Source organism: Drosophila yakuba, chromosome 2R (assembly GCF_016746365.2).
Source record: "Drosophila yakuba strain Tai18E2 chromosome 2R, Prin_Dyak_Tai18E2_2.1, whole genome shotgun sequence".
NCBI lineage: Eukaryota > Metazoa > Arthropoda > Insecta > Diptera > Drosophilidae > Drosophila > Drosophila yakuba.
Genome location: NC_052528.2, coordinates 13,877,202 through 13,903,073, shown reverse-complemented (window position 1 = coordinate 13,903,073; position 25,872 = coordinate 13,877,202). Strand labels below are relative to the sequence as shown.

Here is a 25,872-nt window from a genome sequence, read left to right as displayed (position 1 = left end):
ACCATGAGATAGCCAAGTCTTTCCGACTTTCTGGTATTTGTAATAACGACATGCATGTATCTCAAATATTTCATTCTTGCAGATCTTCCTTAAAAAATCAACAAACAAGTTATTCCTTTTTCTGCCACTTTCCCGTCTAATAACAAGCTTATTGTCTTCCTTTTTTGGGGTATAATTTCCCTCCATCTGTTACCATTTGCAAGCTATGCATATTTCAAGGGATCTCCTTCCGCCCTCGCCGAAAAAAAATCTCCATTATAAATATTGAAATTCTTTATTTGACATAAAGAACTTATCTTTCATTTTATAAATGCAAATACCGCATCAAAAACGCGGCAGCCAAGCAGTTGACAAAAAAGCAATACAAAAGTACAAAAAAGAAAAAAGTAGTGAGGAAAATCTGAGGGAAAATAGCAACGAAAAGCGAACGGGGCAAAGCTAAATAGAATTCAAGTTGTGAGCTAAAAATTCACATAGATATGCGTCTATATGTATAATCTGCTGTATATATATGCATATATGTATATGTATATATCAGCAGGAGGAGACTGACGGCGCCAGCCAGCCAAAAAGGATGCAGGAGACAGGACGCAGGACACGCCGACAGACGGAGGCCAGACAACAGTGCAGTCCACCCACGCCATAGACGTCCCACCCATCCACTCCTGAATAATGCATGCAAAAATACAGAAAAGGGGAAAACTAAATATAAGGAAAAATAGAAAAATAATACACACAGAGCGGGCACACACACACACACACAGGCTGGCTGGCAGGAGTATCTGTGTGTATAACTCTCGCTAAGTGCGAAAGTGAGTTGCATAGATGCAACCGAGCAGATAGAGCAACACGGGTCAGGACATGGAAGCAGTGGAGCCAACTGGGAGCAAGGATGGGGGTCGCCCCGGGAAAAGCTGAACGGAGACGGGGGTGGGGGTTCTGGTTGGGGAATGACGGAGTGAAAAGGGCGAAGACAGGCTGCCAAGACTTGTGTGCTGTAATATTTTCCTTAAATTATGTGATAAATATAAATATACAGACATTTATACATGCACACTGGCAAAAATGAAGTCAATATTAAGGTGTATAAAATCCTGAATGCAATTTGGAATTATGCAATAGACTACGCTTTAATATATCACGTAAAAATTAATGTAAATTTATATATATATTTTAAATAAGAAAACCATAAGGTAGTTTTTTATTTTGCCACTTAAATTACAGTGCTAGAAGAATTCAAAATTTCTAAAACTGACTCCCAATGCACAACTGATTTTCTCTCGGTGCAGATATATATCTAGGGCCCAAGAAATATGCAAGGAACCAGGACAAGGGGACTTTTGTTTATTAGTGTAAGTGGCAAGACTCTGGCGACAAAAGACAACAGACGGCAGGACCTCAAGGATATGCCCGTCTTTGTTGCCCCGACAGTAATTGGAATTCTCTCCTGGCTGGAGCACAAAAATGAAAAGTCCCATTGAGATCCCGAGATGGCCGAGAAGGCGAAAGAAAGTGTCCTGGTTTGCTGGCGCTGGCGCTCACCTGATCCGTAAAGTTGTCCGTGTGAAAGAGCACCTTCACATAGCTGGTCTCGCTGATGAATGTCTGCGGCTGTTCCGCCTCCCCGCAGAACATTCCGGGCTCCCGGCGATTCGAGACATCCGTCTTGGCATTGCCATCAACAATCTGCAACAATGGGTGCACGAAAACTCGATTTAGTACGTCGCGTACGTCAACGCTTATCCTGCAATATAAATTAGCCCCGACACATGCGGCGCCGATAAATCAAGAGTCGGCCACTGGCCACACCCACCTGCAAGTAGCCGCCCTCGCAGTGGGTCGCATTCAGCAGCTGACCCACTTTGAACTTCTTGAACCGCAGGCGCAGCACAAAGTCGCGAGGCGCCCCCTTCAGCGTCCGGAAGCGGTACCAGCAGGTCAGCGGACGACCCACGTTCTGGTTGCTGACCTCCGGCGAGCTGATGTCCTCGAAGATGTCCACCGTCTTGTTGCAGTGATCCCTGGACACGTCCGAGGAGCTGCCACTCCCGCCGCCTCCACCGCCGCCTCCTCCGCCGCCGCCTCCTCCTCCGCTGCCACTGCCACCTGCAGAGAGAAGATTCAGATAAATTAGTTCTTTTTTCAAGTGAATTGAAAGAGTTTTTCAATCTATTCTGTGGTATGTGGTACAACTTCATTATGCAGTAATCAACTTATTATTTCTAGTAATAACATAAAGTCGCCCACATTTAAGCTATAATCTGTTGATTTCAATCTTGTTGATGAACTCCCAAATTGGCCAACAATGGGATTCACTCCTGAACCTTAATCTCTTCATCTTGGTTCATGAAAACTTAAAGTCGTGCTCTAGATTTCAGCTCGGATATCGTGTGTGGTGCTTTTTGTAAATCCCAGCCAGGGATTCCAAGTTAGTTGGTTGCATGTGGGCGTCCTTAACCGCAGGACTAGGCTTATTAATCTCCAGCCACCGCTTACTTGGGCTTTTATCTAAGGGAGCAGAAAACCAGCTGCAAGCTACTGCGACTGCGGCCGTTCCTATTCATTGTGCTTAATTTATACAGCGAAATGCATAAATGACAAAAGGACATTGTGCTGAATTTGTAATTCAAGTCTGGCTGTTAACAATGCCACCCCATCACGGTCTTTATTTCTAGCGAAGGGACTTCCACTCCCCACCACCCCATGCAAAAGACGCAGACCTCGTTGTCCCTGACTGTGACAAAGACCGAAAAAGTGAGAAGGTCCTGCCACGCCCCCTCCAGCGCCCACTTTAGCAGTCAAGGCGCGTAAAATTTTGAGGAGACCTCTGAGCTGAGAACTCAGGACAACTGAGGAGAGAGCTGAGAATTCGGAAGGAGAATCGTGTCGAGAGCTGAGTTTTTCGCGTCGAGTGTTTGTGTGGCTTGCCTTATAAATTACCCCAAAAGCCAGGGTGCAGGTCCTTGCGCGAGGATCTTTTCGCCTATAATGCAAAAATATTCTTGTGCCCAACTTTTTAATCAGAGAAGCGAACTCGTTGGGATTCTGGGTGATGGCAAACAAGGAGGTTACGTGACCAACATTTTTTTGTCTTCTCAGCTCGCATTTCTCTGATTGTTTTGCTGTTATTCGCGTAACTTTTTTTTTTTTGTTTGTAGCCGTTCTTTAGTTGAATTATGAATGACAAATGCGAGGCGAATACACAAATTACATTTATTGGGTACAGTTGAGCACAAAGGGTGTTGGAAAAAGTCGTTCACTTCCGCCTTTGTGTCCTGACTCTCACTGAGTGCTTAGCCTAATTAAACGAACTTCAAGGATATTCCTAACCACCACCCCTAATTGAATCGGGCACATAATTAATATGAGAGTAGCTTTTTACGTTTCATGCAAAAGCAGCCACACACAAACATCAAAAAGGATATAATTAAACGAATATCGTGCAGTTTAATTTAGATTAAATCAGCGGAGCCACAAGAGTCGGATTAAGTGAGGGGAGCCAAAGGATATCGCCTTTGTGCGAATCGATACACGCGAACGTACGTCAGAATTTTGACGAAATTCAATAAGCTTAGCTGCAGGCAAACCCACGGAACCACCCATCCGGAACCATTGAAACCAGCGGCCCATGTCGCCACCGCCCGCACGGCATGTGGTCTGGATCCAAGGATACCAAGGATCCCTATCCTGTCCTGTGGGTTCCTTAAGCCGAAATCAAGAAGGATTAGGCGGTCGGCAGGGCGGTGGTAACACTTTCGGGGGGAGGGGTTTCGTTTGGTTTGTCGGTGTCCTGGCTGATGGAAATCGCCGAAGGCGACAGGCGAGATGGCGTCTAACAAATCTGTTTAATTTATCAGCGTTTCATTATGTAATACACATTCTATGGAAATGCCTCCTACAGTGACGCCTCATTTATCGGCCCCCTCTGCGGTGGTTGCCTGTCAGAGATAAACGCGTAAATTGTAGCTCGAATTCAGCTTCTGGTAATTAGCGGTGGACGGCTAAGTTTCTACGAGATTGGAGAGTGAGTAGAAAGTTTAATTTGAAATACAGAAATCTGTTAAAATATTAAGTAAGCTTTAATGAGATAAGTTTTTTGGATTAAATTTAAGAAGCCTAATAGAGTCGACGAAAGGAAATCTGTGAGAGAATCTCCATAAAAATCTACGCCGCATTCTTAAAAACGCGATGAAAGAAATGATTAAGGATCCTGAAAGTTTTTACAGTCTGTGGTTCCAGTCTAAAAAAAAGGGAAACACAAACAAGCCATCACTCAGCTGAGGCCTTTGGCCCCGTCAACAGTTGCAGTTCAAAAAGAAAGCAGACTGAGAGCTGAGAGCCATGATTTAAACACTCGCCAAGTGCCAGACGGCAAAGTCCAACTGGTGGCACTCACTCACTGGTTAAGCCTTAAGTCGCCCTACAACCCAGCCTCCTGCCCACTTGACTTGCTCTGGTGCTCCACGGGTCTTGGATCCCTCGTTCTTTGGTCCTTAATCTTTGTCCTGTAAAGTTCACACAACTATTGTCACATGCGATACACCCACTCAATGGGTTACAAGCCCATTGAGAAGTTGAAGTCGGGGATGGAGACGGAGAAGCAACAACGACTAAAAACAATACAGAGTACAAATGCTACACAGAGAAAAAAAGGGGAGAATGCGTAAGTAGTATTGTCAAAGCCAATAGAGCATGAAAGACTGAAAACCAAACTGTGCAATTTTATGACAATTTTAATTTACTTTAGATGACCCTCTACGTTTTTGCAATAGGCACCAGTAACTTTTTTCTCTGTGTAGACTGTAGTTTAGCTTTTACTCCCTTCACCACTTTTTATACATCAGGCGAATCGATTAGATGCGCTCGGGCGATCTGCGAAGTAGGAAATACTACTGGACTCAATCAGCCCCGCTGTTTGTCCTTATGGCTCCTGGTGCAGCTTAAAGTAGAGCCTCGATAATGCGGAAAGTCGGTGGTCTTTGCATATCCGCGTTGCTGCCTCGTCTGATTGTGCCCTTCCTTGGCCACATGTTGATATATTGTCGGCAGACGCACAACGCATTTGTCTACGCTTTTCCTTGACTTTTCGGATGGGCTGGTGCTGGGGCTGGGACTTTCCCGCCCTCTGACTTTTGTGGATCCCGTTTTTGATAAAGGTTGACAAGTGTTCCTTCCCCCGCCCTTGTCAACCGCCATTGAGGCCTTGCCGTGGCAGACATGAAAATCGATTATGAAAATCGTTTGTTCAACATTTTTCACGCAGATACGCAGCGGCGGCAGTGGAAAAGCGGATGTGAAATGGCAAAAATGGGGAGAGCGGGAAACAGATCGAGAGCTTTTCACTTGTCGCTGCCTCGTAGATTTCCCTCCATTTTTTTTATTCCCGTATTTTTTTATGCATTTGCATAAATATTTTAATAGAATTTCAGTCCGTAAAGCGGCTTTCACTATTTTGCAGCTGAGTCTGCACCCAAAAACCCCACCGCCTCACATAAAGATTGATGTTTGATGTGGAGCTCGGGTCCTGAGAAAAGGGACGAGTGGAATGAATGGAATGAAATTGACTTATTCAAATAAGTGATTTACCACTCAACGACAACGAGGAGCCCAAAAACTCGTAAAATACGGCAACAACAATAAATTTGCATAAAATTGGAAAAGGAACTGCCAAACAGCAGCACTCAAAAATTGTCCAAAAACTTACGGCTGCGCATCAAAAATTGAAGTGGGGCTTCTTAAGGAAATAACTGTCAATACTTGATGGGATGAAAATCGAGGGGAAATCTTTAGATATATGGTCAGGGTCACAAGTTACTTTGAAACCAATTTAAATAATAAGAAATTGGCTCTTTAAAAGGTCAATATGCTTGCAAGAAACTTAAATGGTTAAGTATTTCTTATTGGTTTGTTTATACATTTAAATTTATAAATATTTTTTATTTTGCTAAGCTTGGAACATTAGATATGAAGCAATAAATCTAGCAATACTTGTATTAGAAACTTTAAGACATTTTCTTCAGAGTCATGCATCTGTTATCTCGTCCTTTTTGCTGGCTTGTCCACTTCAAGGATATTAAGATTATCCATCAGCGCTGCTTGGTCTCAATGCCTGTGTCCCTGCCCATTAAATTTTGCAGTCAAATGAATATAAATGACCTGGCGCTTTAAATACTAATAGCCAGAAAATTCTCTCTTATCGGAGCAAAAACATTTCTCAACATTTTTCCCGTCACTTTTTATCTCATTCGATGTTCTTTTCGTACTTTTGCGTTCTTTGTGGGCAAAGAAAAAAAACTTTCGAACAAGACAATTTGTTAAAAAGGAAAGCTATGGCAAGAAAAACCGTTCTGCTTTCTCCTTGATAGATTAACTGTAACGGTGATGGATCATTTACTTAAATTATTAAAATTGCCTACTCAAATTTCACACCCCACTGGAGAGCTAAGTTATTCCCTAACCAGTACGCAGTCGGTGAATGATTCACTGACTCGCCGACAGACTGATTGAATGCCCAATGATGGGTTCTTGCTGGCTGGGAGTTGGGTGTTAAGGTGAGGTAAAAGGGAACACTTCGCTGTAAATTCGCATCCTAAGCCAAGCAAATCTGTCAGATCCGAATAACAGCAAAAACAAAACTCCAAGTCGATCGATAACAAAAATAAAATATAGCCGAAAAAGTAGGGATACGTAACACAAAACAGTCTTTATTTCAGTTGTGCGGTCATTTTTGGCCAAGTTATGCCGAAAACGCGAAATTGAAATTTTAAATTATTTTTTAAAACTATTTTTTTTTCGATTTTTAAAAAAAAAATCCTTTTATTTTCGATAGCAGTAAAAATAGTTGTCCAAAAGTGAAGTGCCATACCTCGTAACAATTGAATTCCCACATGTGCTCAAAAACTAAAAAATTTATTTTTTGCCATTTTTCGCAAACTTTGATGATGATATCCTTATCGAAAATTCAAAAATTTGTCAAATTTTTTTTTTTCGAAAACCGAAAGTGTAGGGATAGAAAGTTAGCTATATTTATTAGCAGCCCAAAACAGTTTTTTTTTCAGCTGTGCGGCTAGTTTTGGCCAAGTTATGGCGACAACGCAGATTAAAAATATTGTTTTTACATTATTTTTTTTGATACAATAAAAGGGCGTATTTGCATAAAACTGCTAAAAATTATGTTTAGAGTATTAAAATGTCCGTTGCCATTTAACAGATTTTATCCCTCCGAGCTTTTCAGCTGCTTTGTGATAATTTTATCAACATGAAAATCCATTAAAAAGTTTTCTCGTTCGCATTTCAGTTCTCGGGCAGTTTTTGGCTGAAATACTTTCACAGCAAAGTGTATCGGCTTACTTTCCTCTTCAGATCCTCTCTCCACGATTGCTTTTCCGTTCTTTTTTTATTTGGGTATCCTTTGCGCAAAGACTTCCTTGCCAGGGTCACTTTGTGCTGCGATGCGTAAAAGTTTCCCACCCTTTTTTTATAGATTTTTTTTGGCCAGACCCGAGGGCCATATTTGAGCGGCGACCTTTTACACTTTTTATGCTGATTCTGGTAAAATTCTTCTGTCTTTTTTTCTGGTTGGGGGACCAATTTTTGGATGCTTCATGATTTTTTTTTACACTTTTTGGTGGGTGACAACTGCACAAGAAATCTGAGATTGAGACTTGGGGCTTTCCTTCATTAGTTAAATAGCCGTGGTCTAGGCCAATAGTCGGCCTGAAGCTATTTGCTCGGCTTCCTGCGCAAATGAAGGGTTGGTTTTGAATTTTCCGCATTGACTTAAACAGGGAAAAGATTGGGAAAACTCTCATCAGGATGGGCACACAAAAAATGTGTACCTGAGGCGAATTTTCCCGAATTTATTCCTTGTATCGAATATGTCAGGAACAGTGCAGACGCAGCATCAATCGTTTGAAAAGGTTTCAGGAGCAGGAAACTTCACAATTCTGTTTGAAATAAGGGTAAAAGGTGAAAACGGAACTCGAAGTTTCCTTCTGACAATTTCATCAGCATTGCTTGCTAATGCAGGAAGTAATTTGAAATGAAATTCACGGAAAACCCGCAACCGAGGTTTATTTAAAAAGGCAGAATTAAGAGAAAAAACGTAACTAGTTAATGTAGTTTATAAAGGCAGTAATTTTCTCTATTGATTTTTAATAACAACGCTTTAATGCTTCCCCTTGAAATATTAACATCCTTAAAAACAAGCTTAAGCCGCTTTCATTTGCTATCTACAAAAATCTTCGAGTAAAGGGTGCGAATCCCTCTTTTGTTGGTAAGCTCCAAGCCATCAACTCTGTACACAATTCCCTAATCTGCCCTAAATCGCATTATAAATATTAGAAACATTCCCCCATCCCCCCCTGCGTTCGTGCCAAACCCATTTGCCATGATTAATTACAAGGTATCAGTACAATTTTGTTATCCCATCAATTTCAGGCAACTTTGGTCATGTTTCCCCGAAAAACACTACCCTTGCCGCATTTCTACAGCTTTTTCAGAAAGTACCCAACGATTTTCAATAAGCAACACAGCAGCACAGGGCAAAAACCGCATCTTGCTTCAAGCCAAGTTGGAGCCTAATCCCCCCAATCAATCTGTTGACCTTCAACCCAAAATGGCTTTACATATACAGCACACAGCAACTACACATGTACATACATACGAGTAAATGCCGAACTTAGTCAGGCATGAAAACGTTTTCCCATTTGGCAGCAATTAAAGAGCTTCAAATGAATTTATATACACATCCATAAATTAAACGAGTCCTTGCGCCGCTCGCTCTTCATTCATTTCATTTAAGTTAATTAGATTCAATAATTTTGAGGCCTAAAGCGTAGAAATGCCACACAGTCCGGCTATCCAGAGAGCCCTAAGTCGAAATGGCTGCTGCGTGCCCGAAATTTCTAAATAGCCGACATAAATTGAGATTTATATGGGCGCTTAGGTGGCCATGATGGCCTGGTTCTTGGTCCTTCTCACCGTTCTTGGCCCCATCCCGATGATGCTTCTGGTCCAGGAGCAATTGAAATTTGCCAATTTCGTAGATTTTTATGTGCATGCACTAAAAATGAAAATTTAACGTGCCCATAAAGGGACGGAATGTAATGGCTATTGGACTGCTCTGTAATTATGGTTGAAGATATATCCTATATAGGCAAGAGAATTTCAGCCATGTTTATAAACATAATGTTGGGAAATTGTAAGCGTAGTTTATTTTAAATTTAAGAAAAATATTGTACTTGAGTCATTTGCAATCGAATGACAAAATGTGAAATTTATAATAACCGTAAGTTGTATAATTTTGTAAGAGTTTAAAATGAAATATCGTTTATAATCTTAACGTCCATTCGTTTAACAATAAAAAAGGTCTACCATTTTTTCCCTGCCTACCACCCACTTTTCATGAACTTTTCACAACGGAAATCCAAAAAGTTGATGGATAAAGCACAGAAAAAGAGATAAAAATTGGCTTCGTATATTAAACGCTGCGGAAATTGTTTCATCAATTTGTTAATAAAACGCTCATACGGGCAGCCACAGTGCGAATAAGTAAAAGAGACGGAAAAAATGCGGGACAGAGGCAGCAGAGACAAACGTTTGACTTAATAAAATAAATTGTATAAATTGAAGTCTGTCATTTTGAGATTCCCAGGCGTAACATCACAGCCCCTCACATAAAACATAACAAATTGCATGAAATTTACGTGTGAGCGGGTGAGTTGGTCTGTATGTGTATGTATGTTCCCTGGAAAACCCCCGGAAAATTGTCATGCATGGCATGAACGTTTCGCCTCAACTCCCCAAGTAAAATGGAAACTGGAGGAGCAACAAATTTGCTAGGCCTCCAGTCCGAATGGCAGAAGACAATCAAGTCAGTCGCAGGCGACATTTGCTCCTTCGCTTGTAAGTGTGTAAGTGTGTGAGTGTGTGCGGCTGTGTCCTGGCCACATCCTGCTTTTGGCCCTATTCCTGTGACACACGAACTCAGCTAGGAAAACACTGTGTTCAGATCACTCGGCTGAAGATGTTGCCAGGCGGTGAGATTGAGTTGTCTTGACGAAATTAAGGAGATTTCAAGCCGGAAAATGCTTTCGCAGAATTTAATAAGACGCTTAGGACGCTTACTTATTATATTTATAAATGTGCTTGTATATCTGGAACTAATAAAAATGCCTTGACTTATTTATTAACTTAAAAAAATGTTGTTTTAATATTAAACGCCGGATTAATTGACGTCGATAAGAATGATGTATGAAGATAAATGCACCTAATTCTCACGCACATGGCCGTTGTTTTCAAGTTGATATCGTTTATAAATCAACTTTATTCGTGCCCATCAATCGTCCTGGCATAGATAGACTATTTTTACGTTTATTTGTCTTTCTATCTCTCCCCCATTCAACGTACATGGTACATCGGAACATGCTGAGATAATAAAACTTATAGCAGACAATTTAAGGCAGAGGGGCTACGAATAAAGCTGAGGCTAAGTAAACTGAAATGGACTCGCAAGACTCACGTGCGGATAAAAATAAAGGCAGAAAAATGACAAAGGCGGCGAGGGAGCCACGTGGAGAAATGGAGAGAGATGGAAAGTGGAAAGTTGAGCAGGAGAAAGCCGAGAGCAACAACAACAATGGATGGATGCAAAGAACAAATACAAGGAAAGGCACGAGCTTGCAATTTAATACGCAGATAAACACACACAAAGAAAGCAGTCAAGTGGGGGAGTGGAAAACTCACCGCGAAAAAAAGGAAATATTCTGATGTGAGGAAAAGGCCAAGGAAAAATCGTAAAATTTAAATTTAAATTTTAAATTTATTATTTAAGAAACACTTCTAATTTATTGCAAGTATGTAGATATCGCTTAAAGTTTTGTCTGTCTGTATTATTCATTCATTCCTAAAACCTCTACTTTTCTAATAAACTGTAGCATACTTCGAGGCGCCATCTTAAGAGATAGCTAGCATTTTCTGCCAGTGCTCGAGAAGAGGAACCGAAAAGAACCAAGGCAGATAGATAATGAAGTCGAGCATGGCACGCACATGTCTAAATTTATCCACGAACTAGGTAACCCCGCCCCATGCTTCCCCCGCCGCCCCCCGCAGATCAAGCGATATCGGTTGAATGACACGACATGCGATGCCTAGCTCCAGGTTGCCGTTGCCCCCGCCCCCGCCTCCGCCTCCAAACCTAAATACCGCCCACATCATCGTCGTTCCAGCGTTGTTGTAGTCGCGCTTGTTGCTGATTATGTTGATGATGCATGTTGTAATGTTGTAATGTTGTTTAGGCTGATGTTTTGGCATACAATTGCCAGCCGTTCCCCACTCCACATGTATCCCACTTTCCGCGGACAAAGCAAAGCCAGGCGAATGCAATTTGTAGCAATTGTATGGCATTTTCCCCTTCCCTGCCACCCACCCCACCGAAATCCGAGCCTTCAGCCATCTTTGATGGGTTTGACAAGCTCTCCGGGGAAGCAATGGATGGGGCTTGCCATGCGAGAGGTTATTAATATTTATACGGCTCTCTGCGAAAGCAGACAGCTAAAGCAGCCGCAACCGATTAGAGCGGGCGTTTAATTTGCGGACGGTACAATGGGGCGTATGAGCAATGTTAATGTTGATTTGGCTCGCAATCCATTTCCCACCCAGCTAAGTAGTTGACTTAAGGATAATGCTTTCAGTTGGGTAAAGTTTGGTTTTAGCGTTAGTCCCCGGCCTAGTTTAAAGTTAAATTTAAAATCAGTTTAGTAGCCTCTCTGAAGCATTCATCCAATCCAATGCTCAATATTATTACTTCCGTAATAGCAGCGACTAAAAAGTGTGTCTTCTCCATCTATCATTCCATCAAATTTACAAATTGCAAGTCATTAATTACTCAATAAATATTTCATATTCATATATGTAAACCAAAGACCAAACCGGCAATTAAGGACTTCGAGCATTCTGCCCCATCTGCCGACCTCTTTCAACTTCGAGTTTCTACTTTTCCCTGCATTTTAATTGCAAATTTTCCACAGACTCGCCGCAGATGTGTTGACTGAAGAGCTTAACTCAGACTTGGCTGCCGAAAGAAAACTTTTGAGACTAATAAAAGATTGCTAATACGTGCGAAAGAAATATTCATGAAATTTCATGAAAATTAAATTAAAAAACTTGTTTCAAGTAGCGGTGAAGGGAAACGCTGCTGCTGTTGGGTGGAGATGGCGATCTTCCTTCGCGTAATAAACAAGTTAAAACTCTAACCATAATTTGGTATAATATTTTTTTTTCTGTTTTTGCCCAGAGCTCGTTGCAAGTAAACAAGAAAACAAAAGCTTCATAAGTTCAAGCCGCAGCATATGTGTCCTCCCCCAACCGCTTTTCCAACTATTGTGGTGTTGGCTACAGTTTATGGAAGTTTTTCCCCTATTTTTGTTCATTTTTTTTTTGAGTAGCTTCCTCAATTGCGGCTTTTGGCTTTGGCAACATAGTTAAGATACAAGAGCCAAGACAGGACGGTTTTCCCGCATTTTTCCCGGCAGTAGGCAAAGTTTTGCTTTTACACTCAATTACAATGCTGAAAGTTTGACAGGAAATTACTGTATGGCAAAGTTGTGAGTGTTTTTGTAAGGCTTTTTTAGCTCGCGAAGATCCACAAACCAAAGCTACATGGTTAATATGATATTAGATCGTACAATTTCGATGCAGAACTGATATATAATCTGCATGAGAATTGAGTGAGAGCAGCCAGTGAGAAAACTAACAACATTATTTTCCGAATAACCCACGGCGGGAGGGAAAATATAAGTGACGGAAATTTCCATAAATCAAAGCTATTCGTGCATATAAATAAATCAAATCAAAGGCTGCATAATCGCAAGAGCAAATAAACATTGAGAGCGCTGCACAAAGCTGACACGGATACAAATTTATTTCAATATTTGCTTTAACAAATTGCTTAAAATCACAGCGCACACAAACCCACCGCACACACACGCAAACACACACGAAACACAAAGAAATTAATAAAAATTTATTGCATTTGAATTTGGCGCTCTCCATCCCAGCTGACATAAAACAATTACTGAGGCACAAACAAAATGGGGACAACGAAATATTTTTATTGCAAATGGAATGAAAACAATTTTGATGCGTACGCATAAAAAATGTAACACCCCGAAAAGCAAAATAAAAACAAAATGCGTTTTGTTTCGTAAAAAGCCGTCGGGCATTTTTTCACCTGGAAAGTTTTAAAAATATTATAAATACATTTCGCATATCGTGTATGCAAATGTGTGCAATGTGCTTAAGGTGTTTCATATATTTTTGATCGGTTTATTTGAATATTTTTTTTCCAATAAAACGAATTAAAAAAAAGGGGGGGTAAAAATTTGGTTGAATGAACAATTGAATTGTGTGTAATGTAAAGTAAATGAAGTAACATACAATAAATCTCAATATTTGCAGATCGTTATTAATTTTTTAAATACGAGTAGTTGAAAACAGATGTGTTCGAAGTTTTTATTAAGTTTTATTTTTTAGGTGGTAACTGCACAGACATCTTCAATTAAGTTATTTATATTTGCCTCGTAAATTAAGCATTGTATAGCTGAATTTTACAACTTTTCAGCCAATTAAAAGATTATATTTACATATACAAATACCTCGTTTTACAATGCGGATTTGTAGTTTCTGTGCATAAGCCCTCAACAATTTCGCATATTTGCTTACACACATTACAAAAATACATAATTTTCCTAATGTTTTTCTTTAATCAAACTCCAAAGCCAATTTAACTTTCCAAAATCAACCCTCGATGGCCCAAAATGCCTTGTAAAGATGCAAAATGATATGTACACACACCCACGCAACCGAACTATATATATATATATATGTGGCGATGCCACGGGCATGGGGCAATTACCCATCGTTTCATTATGAAATTTATCGTATTACGTTGATGAAATCACTTGAGGAGATTGGGGGGCTGTCTTACAGCCTGCGCTTCCATTTCGCTTAATTTCCCCATTGGCTGATGAATCTATATGGGTGTGTGGTGTGGTGTGATGTGGTGTGCACAGGCTTTTGTGGGCGCGTTGTGTGTAAGTCACATTTGCTGCTAGAATTGTTTCAGGGCCAGGATTGTGCGGCAGGCTCCACAATTACAAAAGGATGCGGAAGGGTCCTTGTGCGAGAGTCTGGGCTTGTGTTCATAATTACACATGAATTTCAATATCCTGCGGCAGCTTTGGCTTTTCTCCTCGAAAGCCCTTTGCCACATCCTTTTGCGCGCCGTCAATATTATTCGGCATCCACTCCCCACTTCCCCCTCAACTAACGACATTTGCTGTGTTTGGCTTGACTTTAAAATGTTGCCAAAGGACTTTAACTAGGCGCAACAAAAGGGTTTTCCCATTTGCTTTTCCGCGCTCTCCGACTTTCCGAAACTTTCCATTTCCTATTTCTATTTGGCAAAACTCTTTCCACTCGAAAATCTTTGGCAATTTTCGTGGCAAAGTTTTTAATGTACTCGCCTTTTGTGTTCTGTGGTTCTGCGCTTCTGAGCTTCTGTGTTCAGTGCTCGGTGTTTTGTATTTGTGTTTTGTATTTGCTTTCGCTGCCCGCCCCTGTCAAGTGGGCGTGGCAGTTTCCTTGCGCCTTGTAATTGAGTGTAAGCGCTAATTGGAATTTTGATGAAGTTCGGTGGAAATTTGGCAACAGTTTAGGTTGCGGCAGCAGGACGAAGGGATCTCGGGGATTTCGCAATTATGTAAGTAGCAGTTGGGAATGTTTCGAATTTCATGTGGTCGCTGATTGGAGGGAAAGCGGTGGAGAGTGGAAAGGGTTAAGTGAGTGTGGAAAAGCTTCTTGTAGTCGCTCGAGTCGGGCATTAAGTATACGCCATGCGGAACGACTCGACTCCGTCTCGAGAGTTCGTGTGCTGGCAATTGATAACTGGCTGGCAAGAAAATTTAAGTTTTCGCACAACTTTCCATCGGAATCAGCCGAAAAATGCATATCAGCTACTAGTTCACCAAGGCCACAGGGGGAGCCAAGAACTTTGCTGCCAGAAGGCGTAGAACTCATAATGGACTCTTCTCGTCTTCTTGGCAGTTGCTCATGCAAGTTAGTACACCTAACAAATACCAAGACACAATGGGTACACCGATTCTAAACCGACAAACATTACCAACTCAAAAATGCGGAAATGCGTTGGTTTGACAGAAATAAAAAAACAATTATGGATTTCTGTCTGCTTATTAAGTATGTATATCTATCATTTTTCCATTTATCATAGGAAATACTTATTAATGTTGATGTTAATTCTGAGCCCTTTTTTTCTCAGTGCACTATCACGCAGCCAAACAAACAAGGAGCTGTCCTTGTTTCAGCTTTGCTGTTACGGCACTCCCTTCTGTGTTTCTGTGTGTTTGTGCTGCACCTTAACCAGGAAGTTGTGTGTCATAGGAAGCACTTGTGTGACATAATAAAAACTCTCTACCTGTTCCATGCCTTTTTATGTGTTTGGACCAGGTGGTCCTTTCTAAAGCACGCTGCACTTTGTGCTTTGTCAACAACAACAGCAATGCCATCAACGTCATCATCAACCGGAGAACCGCAAATGTTTTTTTTTCCTAAGCCAAAGTCAGTAGTTCATACATGGGCTTAAGTACATATGTGCCACAGGATTTCCAGGAGCCCAGAAATGGAAAAAAGAACGCCCAGACTGCCGTTAAAAGCCCCTTTAGGGTTTTGGATGAATTTGAAGACTGTTTACTGCATTCGCACTTCATTTCGCAGCAGAAGCTCAAAATGTACAAATGCTGTAAATATAGCTATTGAAACTTACTTATTTGCAAAGCTTGAACAAATTCAAATGACATGAGTGGAGTGTACAGTGAAGTTGTTTATTACCTTAAACTATTTCCCAATAAAGTGATTTTAGTCAAATCTAACATTTAGGGTTTTTAGTTCCTTGACTAATTCCCGTACTAACTGTTTAAATATATTTCCTGATCCGATTGCTGAAATCCAATTTAGAAGCTAAAACAATTTCGGGCACCTGCATTCTGATTTACGTTCAATTTACAAAATTTTACATGCTGACTGCCAGAGAATGCAGTAATAGCTTCGATGGCATAGCTTTGTTGGTACATAAAATGTATTTTTTATGGAGTTATTTGTCATAACCGATTTAATCCGCTTTGAAGCTCTCAAAAATGTTGCCCTCCGCAGCTTTAAATCTGCAAATGCCAGCAAATCCCAGGGCCAACATGAAATAACCCCTGTGCATTTGTTTTGGGGTTGCATTTTCGTTGGGGAACGGGAAGCGCTAATTGAAATGTGTTTGCTTTTCCTTTGGGGCGAAGTGCAAAATGGAATTCTGCTTGACGGGCAGAACGAGTTGCTTTGATCAAAAAGGCCCTTCCTTTTGAGGTGCCCCCCTTTTCTCTCTTTTTTTTTTTGGTCTTTGCTTACTTTGAGCAATCAATTATCAAGTTACAGCCGCCAAAAAATCCATTTCCGCAGCAGAATTCGCGGCAATTAAAGTTTGCATCATGCGTTGTGCTCGGCGCCCCACCAATTTTCCCCAGTTTCGTTCCGAAATTTGCATAGTTCAAGGACTTCGTGCCCAACCGAACCATCCCCCTTTTGGTCCTTGTTCCGCCTTCGCCCTTGTTTTCTATTTCCAGGACTCGTGGCCTGAAAAGGCTCGCAAAAAATATGAAGTAAGGCCAGCTGGATAAAATTTAGGGTCATAGGGCGGGGTGGCTCCAAAATGAAATTGTTGCTTGCCTGCAAAATTTGATTATGTTGCGCGAGTGGTGTGTGCAATACGTCTGTGGGAAAAGGAGGTATGTCCTATGTACTGCCTACATTTGAGGGCCAATTTGGGAAATTGAAGAATGAATGATTCCCAAAATGTTTACAAATGGAATCTCAACTGTGGCAATGTGTTGCATGTGAATGCACCAAGTCTAAATTGCAAACATCAATAACTCTGTGTACGCAAGGCAAACATTTCAAGCAAATGCAAAAATTTCCTAACTGCATGAATTTAATGCAGTTATAAACGATATCCTAGGCTTTAAGTTCTTTGTATATATAGGTTTTTTAATTGATGATTATTTTTTCATATGTAATTCCAATTTTACAATATTCTCTGCTATGTTATGTATTGTTTTAGTGAAAATGTAAAAAGCCTACATTGTTTGGCACAAAAAAAGGAGTTGCATTTAATTAGAAGGCCTCAAAGGAATATTTCATGTACTGTATCAACGTTTGTTTAACAGAAATCAAATGGGTCGAAAAATCGACTGTGCTATACATCTTCTTTTCCTCTGCCAAGTTGCTAAGAAAAATAGGTAATTTCATTAGTTTAAGTAACGTTTCGAACACACTCGCCTTGGTCGCTCTTGCACACCACCTCCACCCTTTGTAGTCCTTAAAAATTACCTTTTTTCCGCAGTCAACTCATTCCCCCCCTTCGCTGGTTGCCAAAAACAAACACGAAAAAACCCGGTCGGAGAAATGCCCACAAAATAAGCTGCTGTTTGACCAGAACTCACAGCCACCCAATTCGCCCGCTCAAACAGAAATGGCGAAAAAATGAAAAGCGAAAAGCAAGGAGCGTGGGCGAAAAAAGGACCTTCAGGTGCAACAGCCTTTGCGGTTGGCTCCTTCGTCGTTGCATGTAAAAATCCCTTCAATGATTAATGTAATTTCACGCGCCACTTAACGTTATCCCTGCAAGGACATTATGCTTAATTGCAGCGTCAGTTTGAATTTAACTGAGATTGCCGCTCCTCAGCCTCAGTTTCAGTCTCATTTTCCTTTTTACCTCCATTGTTTCTGCGGTGGATTTTTCCTGGGCCTTGGCCAAAAAGTTGCCGCGCAAATTTATGAAAAAGATTTGCCTGCCTGCAGCTATTTAAAGTTAAAAGGGCGCACAATACCATTTCCCACACACACACACGAGCACACTTCATTTGCCTTGGAACCGCCTTGCAGTTACCTTTTATGTGGCCATCTCGCTGGAAATGGGTTAATTGCATAATTTGCGAATTTCACGTGCAATCTGCGGTGCTCAGAGCTGGCCGGGTAAATAAGAAAAAGGACGCTGTTTTCAGGCCCTGATGATGTGAACGGCGCTACACGTAGGATGGAAGTCTCATTAGCTGGTAATGGATCATTTTCACCAGCTTTTCATCACTTTACTTCGACGACCTTGATTAAATTCCCCGATATATGTATATAGTTACCTGCAACAGATGGAGAATAAATTTTTAATCAATAACAAGAACTATACCAATTATCAATAACAAGAACTATACTAGATTTAAAAATCGGTGTGGATTCAAGCTGTATTTCCTTAGCGCCCATTTCAATTTAAATTTGATTCGGCAGCATCAGAGGCAACACGAAATCGATTTTGTTCCAAGACCGAAATCATTTTCCCTTTTGGTTTCGGTTTGCTGAGAAAAATCAACGAGGTAACCTTTCCACTTTCAATTTTTGCCAGAAGCGGGAAAAACCCGAGCACAGGTCAAAGGTCTAATCAAAGTCCTGTGGTCTAACCTGCAATTCGGATCCCTTTGGCCCCACCTATAGCCAAGTCTTCCTTTCCATCGCCTCTGTCGATTACAGCTCAAATTTGCCCAGCTTTTTTTCTTTTATTTTGCCATGCGAGTAGATTGTCGTTTTATGAACTCGCAAGGACCTGCATTTGGGGCTTGACTTTTGCCTGTTTGCGGTGAGCATCTGGTGCTCTTGGCCTGGTCAATGCCAGCATAACAACAACGACAAAAACTACAACAACAATAATAGGAAGAACAGCAACATGGACAACAAAAACGGCAAGAACAAGTTTATCTAAATTGCCATATAGACTCCTGCAATGTGGAAAACGGATCCAAAGCTTGTGGCCTGCGGTTAAGCTTGAACTTCTCCCAAACCCTCGAATAGCCCCATCTTCTGTTCATATACGAGTACGTATCTGGATCCGTATCTGAATCTGTATCTACGCCTTCGTTACGTATTTGCTTTTTACATGCTTCCTTTTCAAGTTGATTTGGGTCAATGCTGTTTGTTTGCCATTGTTTTCCTTTGCTGCCTTGTTTTTATAACTTTGGCAACGAGTTGAGTTCGCCTATCTGCTCTCCTATACCTTTTTTTTTGGACAAAAACACAAAACTAATTGGTTTGTTAATTAAAATTTTGTTGAAATAATTTCTCCTATACTCCCCAGTGCCTGTATTTGATTTTAGTACTTGATATGTGTGTTATCCCAAGCTTATCTCTGATCTCGTAGAGTATTATTCTTAGGTCTGTGAAAGAGACTTTCAAAAATAAATTCACTTCACCTTTTTTTCATAGAAAAGCTGCATACTCTTCTGCCTGCGCTGGAATCTTTTCTCATTATTTATGAAGCATTTTAAGACTTTAACAAAATTGTGTTTTCTGTGTAGTTTGTTCTTAATACTTTATCAAAATTGTTTTTTTGTGTAGCTGGTATCCATAACCAAAATGAATTTCTACAATTTCTCCAGCTAGAGATTGCTGCAATATTTCAAGAGAGAATTTGCAATGTTTTATGCGAATATTCAATATTGTTTTTGTGGTAACAGAATCGATATTTGCGCCGGAATTTCGATTTAATGGCTGCATAAGGCGCAATCCTTTCTGCAATACTTTTCCTCCAAATCCTTGGCCATTGCAATCAGCACTGTACATTCCTGGCCAAATTGCTATGTTGCTGAGATTAGCTCGGGCCAAAGCAGCAGCAGCAAAGTAGGCATCACCTCCTGGCTCACCTGCTTTTTTGTCTGCCATCCAGCTATTCAGGTGGCTGTATGGAGGTATAGAAAGAGGGTGAGGTGAGGTGGAACAGTGCCAGAAATAACTGTTAATTCGAATGCAAAGGCAACGTGCCAATGGCCTACGAGGACCAAATGTCAATGCAAACACAACGAGCTGTCTTCCTGCCACGCTGACCATTCAGACATGGCAACTTGATTAGATATTGTTGCTTTGCTGCTTCGATTTTTGGCTTCTCATGTGTTGCCGCTACACGGGAAAAAATTAAAGTTAACGATTGAAACATGTTTAATCCCTACTCTGAGAATACAAGCAAATGAAACACATAACACGAGTTTCTGTATTCTACTTCCCCATGCCGCTTCCCAAAAAAATATGTTTTTATGTAATTTCTAGCAATGCAACTAGCAATGAACTAAGTTGCCATTGGCCTGTGTGTCAGTACAATATGCCATGCCATTGCCAATGCCATTGAATGTTCATCGACGGTAGCTACTACGGAGCAGCAGAAACAGAAGCATTCAAAAGGCACTGCAGATGTTTGCCAGAATTTGCATATTTGTTTGGCAACTTCACGTCGGAATGCATTAAAAGACAGACAGACAGATAGAGGGACGATCCAGGACGAAGATATTGGGCAACGGAGAAAAGATTGCTATTCTTAGTCCTCCGGAGAGGTATCCTTTGGTATCCACTTAATAACAGGTCAAATTGGCATGTGAACAGAAAGCAATTAAGCAGCATTTTCATAATGAAATTCAGGTTGAAAAAGTTTACAAAATGAGTGCAGGTTAGTTGCTCAAAGGATGTTACCAATGACTTGAACTCTTTCAAACTACCCTCGTATGGCCAACATTCCCATTAAATATGCATGTAAATAATGAATTGACAACAGCAAACTGTAACTGTGAAGCCGTTTCATTGGCAAATGTCTATATAAATTGCACTTGATTGGCCTGGATTCAATTCAGCCAACAATGGCATAAATTAAAAGCATGCCCAACTCTGGATCCTGGATCCTGGAACCGAATCCAAAAATCAGTCCGAAGCCCGAAGCTTTACGCCCCCAAGGCATATCACTCATACGCAGCGTGAGCCGGAGACCATTTGGCATGGCACCTTGTTGGTTCGGTTTGTTTGTCCATTTATTTGTGTGTCCTGTTTGCCCAACTGTTCTGTTCTGTTCAGTTTTGTTCTGTCCTGTTCAGTCCTTTCCGTCCGGCGGTCCTTTCTGTTTGCTTGCCACTTTGCCATTATTATTTATATTTTTTCTTGTTATTTATTTAAATGCTGTCCCTTCCTCTCATTTGTGAAAATTGTCGCAGCAAATGATTTTATTTGCAAAGCCATAAAATTTACATTCACATTTCTATTTGTTTGCCATTGTGCCCCGGCCATCAACAGGATTTTAGAGCACACGGAACAACTTTGGAATTTTTACTGCCACCGGAAGCTATGGACGACACGCCTAAGCGGCTTTGGTTGCTTTAAGTTTTGTCTTCTGGCCAGTCTAAGTCTCGCCTTGCCCGAATTTGCGGCCCGAAAAGGGGAGCCTAATGACCTTTTGTACTTTGCCGACTGCAGTTCGGTATCTGCAGACTACAGGATTTGCACATGGGCACTAAATTTGCCCGGTTTTGGTCAGGATTTGAGCACATGAATAGCATGCAATATCTATAGAGGCTGTTCGTAAAATGGAATGTCATTTTTTTGCAAGCTTATAGAGCAAAGCCGTAAGTAGAATGATAAATATTTTAAGGGCTTTCAAATGGATTAAGCGAATATACATCTTTGGGTTTTATTTTAAAAATTATATCCATTGTTGAAACTTGATTAATCCTTTGCCGGGGTGATTAAATTAAGTCGTATTAATCCTTGCAAGACTAATCCCAATTTTGCATTTTAATAAATGCACATCAATAATATGAAGTTAAGTCAACGAACGTTTTTTGAATTATATTGAAAATTCTTTAAATAAGGAGATTATTAAACGAGTCCGGAATTAATCCGATACTCTGTAATTTTTTATCACGCCACAAGCTTGTATTTTTTCATCGATTATAAATAATCCCAGACTGTTCTTTCGTTGTGCACTTCGCAGTATAGAGCTCCATATTTATTAACATATATATAGTATGAGTGTACATATATGCATTTCGAGGATTGTTTGACCATCCACGGAGTCGGTACTTATGCGGATCCAGGCGCCACAGCATAGCTAACTAATTAATATTAATGCATGGAGAATGCTAATTATGCCGGCATACAGATACACACGCTCACACACACATACGCACGCACACACACACTAATACACTCGCAAGGGAAAGGAGAAAGCAAAACACAAAGTATTTTGCACACAATCGTATGAAACGTGAGCGAGAACTCGCAGAAGCGAAAGCCTGGGCCAAAATGGAAAAAGTTTTGCATTGAAATGCAAGCAAATTGAAATGAGCGAGGAGGGCTTGAAGGACTCGGAAAAGGGTGGTGATGGGTGGTAGGTAGATGGGCTGTGCTCGGTGGGTGGAATCTGCAAAGTGGCTGGGAGGAACACGTGTTGGCCATTTCAAAAATGTAAACGTCAGCGAGTCCATCACGGACAGGCTGCTCTCCTCTGCTCCCCCGTGGCCCCTGCTCCTGGAAAACCATCCAACTGCAGACGCTTATTTGCTTATTCATAAGCAAACATTAACTTAATTTCCATGTGTGGGAGGAAGAAGCGCCCGCTTGTGGGCCAGAACGAGATGGCTAGCCAGCGAGTTGGGGCCGAAACAAAAAGCTTTCGCGAAATGTGATTATCAGTGCTGGGCCAACAGCTGCCGACAGCTGCTTAATACAGCCGACTAAATATAATGGGTATGGGTTTTCAAGGGGGTTTCCGAATGACAGAGTTGGCAAGAACAATGGGTTGCGCCAGTGATTACCAAAATAATGCACATAACGAAGGCGAGTTCTGAAAAAATGACTGGCAAGCGGACTAAGCCGATATATACTTCATCTTGGATTTTAGATTCATAAAAAATAAATATTTTTCTTTACACTTTATGAAATTACGTTTAACTATAAAAACGCTTAAAGCAGCTTATAAATTATTACGAAGTTTATATATTTAAATATGTGTATTCGCCACCTTGTCACTCACAAGCAAAATCAAGTTGAACAACTGGCTGCCAAACAAGGTGGTTGAATCCCCTTACAGGTGCGCGAAAATTGCTGCCACACATGCAAAGTAGCCGCCAGAAGATTCACAACATCGCGTGCTGCAACTGCAACACCAACTCGGCCAACAACAGCAATGCGTCAGTTGGGCAAATAAACAACATCAACGGGGCTTAAAGTGATGGTGGCAACTGAAGAGAAGGGGGGTAAAAATGGATAGCAAAATTTGCCGAGCAAACAGCAGCCAACATCTATATAAATTTATAAACGAAACACACGTAGCAACGTGGGTATGTGTTTAAGGATAAAGCGCAAAGTTTACAGACACACGTAAATGGAGGCAGGGGCGTAGCTAGCAAAAATGAACAGGATAATTGAAAATGTCCTTATACAGAAATCAATGCCTTACTACCATGGCTAGCAGGATCTGTGCAAAACACAGGTTGTATGCAAACTACAATCTTTATCCCTTTCATCGCGCCCCTGCTTCACATTGTGCTGTACATTGAGGCCATTTTGTTAATATTTAATATCAAATAAAGGCCCCAGAATGGTGCACAAGCTGCCGCCGGCAGTGGAATCGAAACCGAACTGAAAATGGATAACCAAGTTTTGAATAAAAGGCCAGACTGTGGAACCTGCAAAGCCCCACAGGGCCAGGACACATCCATCAAACTGACCGCAGACCGTCTCACATGGCGTATGAGCAATGCGAGTGTACGGCACTTAAATGAACCGAGCTGCAGGACGTGCCTCAAACTACGTCCATTTATTCAACGTACTTCTGTGCCAGGTTAATGCCCAATTACTGTGCAAATTACTTCAAGTTCGCCTGGCCCCGAAAAACTTTTGTCCGTCTACATGCGTTTGCCATTAAAGTTTCACATTTCACTGTAACAAAAATGTTCAACTAAAACGTGTCTTCAACAGCTTCGGGTCTTGGGTCTTGGCAGGCGCTTTAAAGGTTTTTAATAAACGTCATAAATTGCTTAAAGTTTTCCCATAAACGGGTGCTGCTAAAATACTAGAAGTTCGTTTCGTTCGGGCATGGATTTTTGTTGTTTTTATTTGTGTTGGCTGCCTGTGGCAGCCACACAATTTAGCAAATTATCTAGATATTTTAAAGCTTCACTTCAGCAGGTGGAGGTTTAGGTTAATTTGCTATAAAGAATATTTTAGATAAGTATCATTTTAAATGTGTATTTCAACTTAAAGAGCTTGTCGATTAAAGCCAAAACGATGTGAAAACAAGAGAGAACGCTATAGTCGAGTTCCCCGACTATCTGATACCCGTTACTCAGCTAGTGTAAGTGCGAAGGACAGTTTTTGGCGGTTTGTGGGCGTTAGAGTGGGCGTGGCAAAAAGTTTTTTGGCGAAAAGATAGAAATTTACAAGACTAATACAAAAATGAAAAAATATCAAAACATTTTTCAAAAGTGTGGGCTTGGCAGCTTTGGGCGGTTTGTGGGCGTTAGAGTGGGCGTGGCAAAAAGTTTTTTTGCAAATCGATAGAAATTTACCATACCAATACAAAAATGAAAAAATATCAAAACATTTTTCAAAAGTGTGGGCGTCGCAGTTTTGGGCGGTTTGTGGGCGTTAGAGGGGGCGTGGCAACATGAATCGACAAACTTGCGCTGCGTCTATGTCTCTGGAGTCTGTGTGCTTAGTCTCAACTTTCTAGCTTTTGTAGTTCCTGAGATCTCGACGTTCATACGGACAGACAGACGGACAGACGGACAGACGGACGGACAGACGGACATGGCCAAATCGACTCGGCTATTGATCCTGATCAAGAATATATATACTTTATATGGTCGGAAACGCTTCCTTCTGCCTGTTACATACTTTTCAACGAATCTAGTATACCCTTTTACTCTACGAGTAACGGGTATAAAAACGGAATCTAAAAAGTGAGGAGGAAAAACAAAGCATATGTCCATATCGCATGAACTTACAGATGCCCGCGGGACTCATCAAAAATATAAGAGACTGTCCGACAACCCCGACTGCTGATCCCCTTTCGCGCTTTTAATTTTTTTGCTAACCAAAAAAGCAGCGCACTTTTGGGACAAATATACGAGTAATGTATGCAAATATTTATGTATTCATGTGGAGGTGGGTGGTGGTAGGTGGTTGGTGGGCAGTGGGTGTTGCTGACTTTCTGGGCTGGCTAACAATATGGCTTGGAGCCACCGAAAAGCGGACGCGAGCGCCGTGAAAATGGAAAATGGCAAACAGCGGACAGAGATTACAGTCTAGCGCCCGAAGGAGCGAGGCAAAACTTTTACTTTGACATATCACAAACTCGCACACACCCATGTGAATATTCAAAACGAAACACAAAAGCAAGGCAAAAGCCTGATGCTTTTTACTTTGACCGCCGTTGGGCACTCGAATTGCTCGAAATGCATATGGGCCCGCCTGCTTTTGTATAACCCCATTTTCCCCATTTCCCTCCCACAACTCTAACCAATACAGTTTTCCATCCGTATTTGTCTCGCTTTCTCTCTCTCTCCAGGGTGTGTTCGCTTTTTAGCCACAAAAAATGGCTGCAGTACGCGCAACTAAGCACACAACAAACTTTGGTCCACAAACAGAAGAGATGCGGTTCTCAATGCACGCTCACTTTGGCATTTGCAGCGGGTGCACTCAGAAAAATGACCAAATACAATCTGAAATAAGACATATCTAAAAATATATTTATTTTCCTATCTGATCTCGCAGTTTATGTTTATTATTTCAATTCCAAATAGGTTTTAAATACCTCTTTTGAGAGCAAAAATGCCTTTCAAAAAATCAACATTCAAATACGCAGCCAAGTAAAAGTGCGAGTGGTAAAAGCGCAATTTCCTCTTGAAATCACCGCTGCCTCCCTGTACTCCGATTTTCCCCACTCAATGC

The 25,872-nt window shown here is 41.1% G+C and overlaps 1 protein-coding gene across 5 annotated transcripts in view; it reads right to left on the bottom strand.

The window, feature by feature from the left end:
* The window catches only part of LOC6530536, a 55,186-nt gene that overhangs the window by 17,467 nt on the left and 11,847 nt on the right, over positions 1-25,872 (bottom strand). For all 5 annotated transcript variants that reach the window (XM_039372037.1, XM_039372036.1, XM_039372038.1 and 2 more), the window contains 2 exons: positions 1,814-2,106; positions 1,543-1,686 (listed from right to left, as the gene is read on the bottom strand). In XM_039372037.1, coding sequence (XP_039227971.1) covers positions 1,543-1,686; positions 1,814-2,106 — 437 coding nt within the window. The remainder of the gene's footprint in view (positions 1-1,542; positions 1,687-1,813; positions 2,107-25,872) is intronic.